Source organism: Hydra viridissima, unplaced genomic scaffold (assembly GCF_058129835.1).
Source record: "Hydra viridissima isolate aposymbiotic clone 2 unplaced genomic scaffold, HvirCarnegie_v1 scaffold_10, whole genome shotgun sequence".
NCBI classification, from domain to species: Eukaryota; Metazoa; Cnidaria; class Hydrozoa; order Anthoathecata; family Hydridae; genus Hydra; species Hydra viridissima.
Window position 1 is genome coordinate 9,018,274 of NW_028324309.1, and position 6,298 is coordinate 9,024,571.

General features: G+C 31.2%; 1 protein-coding gene across 1 annotated transcript; it reads right to left on the reverse strand.

Moving 5' to 3' along the window:
• Positions 1-2,803: 2,803 nt before the first annotated feature.
• LOC149883024 (choline dehydrogenase, mitochondrial-like) lies at positions 2,804-6,247 on the reverse strand. Its single transcript, XM_090100647.1, has 8 exons — positions 6,117-6,247; positions 5,626-5,790; positions 5,139-5,373; positions 4,717-4,889; positions 4,028-4,533; positions 3,627-3,857; positions 3,330-3,531; positions 2,804-3,194 (listed from the first exon to the last, which is right to left on the reverse strand). The coding sequence occupies exons 2-8, from the start codon at positions 5,690-5,692 to the stop codon at positions 2,878-2,880; spliced, it is 1,731 nt and encodes a 576-aa protein (XP_089956773.1). The 5' UTR covers positions 5,693-5,790; positions 6,117-6,247; the 3' UTR covers positions 2,804-2,877.
• Positions 6,248-6,298: the final 51 nt, after the last annotated feature.

Here is a 6,298-nt window from a genome sequence, read left to right on the forward strand (position 1 = left end):
TATAGCGATTATGCGACTTAAGTGTGGCTGTGAAAAAATATAATTAGGTCATTCGTAAGAAAAAACGATATTCTTTCCGAAATCAATATTTTCAAATATATTGAACTTCTATCTTTCGTTTAATTGTTGTATTGGAAAGCCGTTTCGTTTAACTAGTTTAAGCTTAAAATAAAATAATTTGATAATAGATGACGCTTAATGAGGAAATGCACAAAAATGGTGCAAATTTCTATTTGTTAAAAAGATTATTTGGCAAAACTGATAAATGCGAAAAATAATTTCGCAACGTAAATTTGCCCAAAGCTCCAATTCGCTTAAACTTTATATTGAAAGATAGTCATATGGAAATTTGATGAAGGTAAAATAGGGTAACAGTAGATGTTATGAGAGCAACAGTTTGTAGAGACATTTAAATTCCAAAAAAAGGAAAAAAAAAAGAAAATTAAGAGGTAATGATATTTTAATTGAAAGTTTTAAGTGATTTTATTGGTGAGCCAATGATGCCAAAAAAAGATACATATAAATAAATGAAAAAATAAAATAGAAAAGTAATTTAGTCAGTTTCTCAAAAAGTAGGGCCAAAACTTCCGGCTGCCATTAAGAATGTAAATATATCTTTTTGCGAATATCTAATCAATAAATAAAAAGGTAATCATTTGAAACAAAACTTCTGGTATTGACAACATAATTTACAACATTGTAATAGACTGCTACAATGAGTTATAATTGCCTCTCTTAAAGATTTGTATACGCTTTCTAAAGGAAGAAATTTCCCAGAAAAATATAAAGTTGCTAAAGTTACACCGATATTTAAATCTGGTGATGCAACAGAAATAGAAAATTTCGGCTCATGTCAATACTTTCCATCTTCTAAATTTGTTAATGGAATATTGCTAACAGCAGCAGCCTATTCAAAGCTGGCAAACAAATAAACCGTTTTTTAAACGAAATCTGAGTTAGAAAAAGGTTTCGATATAATTCAAGAAAAAATAACTCTCTGTTAGCTCTAGTAATAAAAGCGTTATTTTATTATTTCATCGACCCAATAAATGCAAGTAATATAGGTAAAAGACGGCGAATTCATACTATTCTCCCAAAACTGATTATTGAAAATACGGAAATCAGTCGTGATCATGTGATCAATTTTATGAATGGCCTACACAAGAAGTAAAATAAAACCTGACTGAAAGTATGAGTATAATTACGTTGTATTAGCTGAAACGTATAGAATATATTTTGTTTCTTGTACAAAAGAAAATTAAGTATTTTTCTTCTTGGTCTCTAAACCATGGAAAATAGAAGAATTTAGTAAGATAAATCAAAGTTTTAAATAAACTATGAGCACGAATAGCTTTTGAATTGAACCTTCATTCCAAATAAACTCTAACAGTTAATTACTTTATGCGTAATTACTTAATTACATTTATGCGCACAAAAAATCAATTTTCATCAGATTGATTGACACAACTGCAAGTTCTAATGCATCACATGCAGTTAAACGAGGGTTTTGAAGGGATTTTGATGAAATATCAAAAGCAAATATAAAAAGCTAAAAAAAAACATAAAAATCTGAAACAAGGGCATTTGGCTTTAAAATCAATGACTGTTATGATAGTTCACATAAAAACCTAATAGCAGGTCAGTCATCAAAAAACCTTTTTAAAATGCTGTTTAAGTGGTTCATCATATCGTGCACAAAACTCTAAAGCCTGTACTTCCGACCAAAGTTCTTCCCCGGTCATATCACCAGTTGCCAAATTCAATGAATGACTTTAAGAACAGTGCGTTAAAGAGCAGTACGTTGAAGAGACAGTAATGAGCAGTACGTTAAAGAGACCAACGGGGAGTTTAGGAAGAATTTTAGTTGAAGCACTTTTCTTCAGACTATGAATATTGTTTTCACTATGGTAAACTTTTTTTTTGTTGTTGCACTTTTCAGTTTTATTTTTTTATGTTTATATATTTCCTAATATCTACAAGTGAATATTTAAAAAAAAAAAAAATCCAATAACTAATTTCTTTAAATTTACTTGAATTTAACGACGATTTATTATTTAGTATTATTCATTTAATATATTTCCAACCTTTTTTCTGATATACAAAAAGTTTTTTTTTTATCAACAAAAGTTTGGCAAAAAGCTTTTCTCATGTTTTTTATTAACATTTAGGATAACAATATTTTAGCTTGACTCGATCTATTTACGGAATATTATAACAATTTTCAGAGTTTGATGAGTTCGTACTTTCAATAAGTCCTACATTATTTTTAGCACAACCATTTGGGACAAGACTAGATAAGAAGTCCACATCAGCCTGAAGGCCAACAACCAACTGTTACGAAGTAAACAAAAATATGATTTAGCGGCATCAAAACTTAGAAACAAATGAAGCGCCTTTTAAGCAAGAAAATCAGATGTATAATATTTTTTATGCTAAAACCCAAGAGAAGAGATTTTTTACATTTAAACAATTCAGCAAGCAATTCCCTGCTCTAACACGAATAACTTATCTAAGCCAAATTAGTTATATCATTCGTGTCATAGTGGACTATTATATGCAAGATAAAAGTTTGAAAAAAGTTCTAGTGCTTAGAAAAACTCATAGCAACTAAAAAAAAAAACAGGAAGTTTTCGGCGTTATAAAAAACAATCCTTAAGTTAATAAATCATATATAAAAAATGAATTTATCATTTCTGTTAAAATAACTTCTTGTGACACTCTAGAATATATTTTGCGAGCTCGTTCAATAGAAACGTAGAGTAAAAAAGGTTGAATTGGCAAGAAATTATAGTCAACGACTTCATTTATTTTAATTTTTTTTTATTAGTTAATTTTACTGTTAATACATTTATTTTCTTATTCTATTTATGGCAAATGTTATCTTTGACCAGCCAAAGAGACTTCATGTAACGGGACATCACACTGTGGGAGAGGAGTTTTACCGAGAATTATATCCGCCGCTTTTTCTGCCATCATTATAACTGGCGCGTTTAAGTTACCGCTGACAATTGATGGCATTATTGAAGCATCAACAATCCGAAGATTTTCGATTCCTCTAACACGCATTTTGTTGTCTACTACAGCCATTGGGTCTTTATCATGTCCCATTTTACAAGTGCAGGACGGGTGATAAGCAGATTCACCTGCTTCTCTAACAAACTTATCAATCTCCTCATCTGTCTTCACACTAACACCTACAAACAAATCTTCTGTTTTAAGTATCATGAGCAGCTTAACGAGAAGGCTAGTTAAAAGTTGGAACTTCACGTTTGAATAATGCAACACTTAAAACACACAAAAACAAACAGAAAAGAAAAAGAAAAAATAACCTGGTAGCAGCTCGTCTCCTCTAAAAGGTGTAAATGCATCTTGAGCCATAATCTCACGAGATATTTTAACACATTCCCTAATATCAACAATATCATCAGTTGTAGAAAGATAATTTGGATTTATAAGAGGATGGTCATAAGGATCTGCAGACTTAAGAGTTAGATATCCATGACTTGTTGCTCGTAATGTTCCTGCATGAAGCTAAACAAATTATTTTATGCAAATTAAAATTCAAGTGAACTACAAAACATAAACTGCATGAACTATTCAAATTATAACTCAATTATGAACAGTACTTGATAAGCATGACAATCTGGATATTGCCTTCCATGGTCTAACACAGCAAATGGCAGGAAATGTAACTGCATGTCAGGATGGGATAGCCCTTTCCGTGTACACATAAAACCACCTGCTTCAAGACTGCTGGTGCTACCTTCTCCTGTTTTTGTGAAAAGCCATTTTGCACCAACTAATGGCATATTCCAAAAACGTGTTTGCTTGTACAAAGTCACAGGCTGAATGCAGCGCTGGAAAAAAAAAATAGTGTAATTGAAAAAAGGAATTATTGCATGAAGACGTGTTGATAAAAAAAATGCCTTTTTTCATTAAATGTAGCCTAAAATATTGGCAATTCATTCTTTTGTAATCAAAATTACTTAGAATTTCTCTACTAAGGTTTTTTCAACTTAACACATACATTTTGAATATATACTTCAAGATGGTCCTGCAAGTTCTTACCAACCCCTGGTAAATGAGCAACAGCACTTATACCATGGTTAGCAAGTTCTCTTGCATCCCCAATACCAGATAACATAAGCAAATGAGGTGTGTTAACTGTTCCTCCAGACAAAATAACCTCTTTGTTTGCTTTAGCTCTTCGGATCTCTGAACCATGAACATATTCAACACCTAATGCTTTAGTTCCTTCGAATATTATTTTATAGGTAAAAGCATTGCTTCGAGCTTTCAAATTAGGTCGTTTTAAAGCAGGATGCAGATACGCCTGTGAAGTGCTCCATCTCTTCCCTTTGTAAATAGTTCTATCAAAAGGACCAACACCTTCTTGTTGAAAGCCATTTACATCATCGGTATATGGGTAACCAGCTTGTTGCCCAGCATCAAGAAATGCCTGAAAAAGAGGATTTTCCATTGAGCCTCTGGTTACATGAAGGGGTCCATTTCCACCCCTATACTGATCCTCACCTAGATAATCATTTAAATTCAATCAAAGTGATTAATTTGAAATAAAACAGCATAAATACTTAAATAACACAATCAAACTACATTACTTACAATACATTAAAAGATTACAAATTCACATCAAAATGTAAACTATACAAGATGTAATTTAAAAATGGTTTATTATATAAATGTAACATTGATTACCCAACGAATGAGTTTGAGATTTTTTAAAGTATGGCAAACAGTCTTTATATGACCACCCTTTTGCTCCTTCTTTTTCCCATCGATCATAATCTTGTGGGTGTCCACGTATATAAACCATTGCATTAAGTGCAGATGATCCACCCCATACTTTACCACGTGGCCAATACATAACTCTATCATATTTAATCAAAATGCATATGCTAAACTTTGAAAAATCTTTACAGTAAATTCCTCAAATAAGGAAAAAAAAAAGCTTACCAATTTTATTAACAGAATAAGTCTAATTATTTAATACAAGTTTTTTAAAACAAAGCTTAAAGGACCTTTTATTTACTTTTAATTTACATCAGCAAGTCTGTGATAAAAAGAGCTTGTTTTAAAAAAAAAAACAAGCTGTATAAGCAGTTACCTGTTAGCATTACCTGTTATTCATGTTAGATTGTGGCACTGTGTGATAATACCAGTTGTACTTGTTATTAGATAAATTGTATACCATAGCAGCTGGCATGTGTATTTTCCAATTCCACCATGCATCTCTTGGACCAGCTTCTAATGATAAAACACTGTTATTCGGATCTTCAGATAAACGATTAGCCAAAACACATCCTGCGGAACCAGCACCAACAATTACATAATCATGAGAAGTGCTCCAAATAACTAAGTTGAAATGTTTGTTAAATATATATCTGGCATATTATCAAACTACAATTACGTCTCGTTAAAATACTTCTATGAAAATTGTCTACAATATGAAACAGTTCTTTAAACTTTTATTTCAAAATGCAAAAGCTTCATCACATTAGAAAGCAACTGAAGTTAACAAAAAGATAGCTTTTGTTTATTGATTTCAATTTGAACATAAATTACACAGTTTATATTTACATTAAATAGATATTTCATTTTACTTACAGTGCCGAGTGTTCTTTTTTTTTAAAACCAGTGAACATCGTGAGTAAAATCCGCATGCATTAAACATAGTTTATTTGTATCAAGGTTGAAACGAAAGCATCATGTAAGAGAAGGTAACTTCATAATGTCCGCAAATGTTTTTTTAACTATTAATCACGAGAAATCCTAAATAATTTTATTGGGTATAGACTTGATTTAGATTTTCCAATGTCTTATAATGTGGCCAGTACTTATATTGATGTTAAAACTGCCTGCGCAGGTAGTTTTAACATCAACATAATGAATTTTTAACCTGTCTTTCAAATAACACGGGAGATATTTATAAATTTCAATCATAGTTGTTGGTGAGTTTGAAAACTTTACAATGATTTTTCAAAGAAAGAACATTCTTGGTCTCTTTAACTTGAAAAGTACTATTGTAGAAAAAACTGAATCAGTTGTGAAATTAATTTCTTTGAAAGCAAAAATTAGTGAAAGTAAAAAAGACTCACTATCAAACGAAATTGCGATGTTATATGGACGTTACTCTGCGTATATGAGGGATTGTAACTACAAAAAAGATAAAGCCATCACTCAACTCGGGTTGATGGAGAATTCAAAGTGAAGGATTTCATCGAAGAATAAACATCAACGGAGACATTTACGTCAAAGAAGCGTGGCCGTCACAAGAAAG

Coding starts and splice junctions, on each gene's coding strand:
- LOC149883024 (XM_090100647.1), bottom strand. CDS start 5,692: ATGTTTAATGCATGCGGATTTTACTCACGATGTTCACTGGTTTTAAAA. Junction 4,890..5,138: donor CAATCTAACATGAATAACAG/GTAATGCTAACA, acceptor TAAATATGATAG/AGTTATGTATTGGCCACGTG. Junction 4,534..4,716: donor ATCTCAAACTCATTCGTTGG/GTAATCAATGTT, acceptor ATGATTATCTAG/GTGAGGATCAGTATAGGGGT.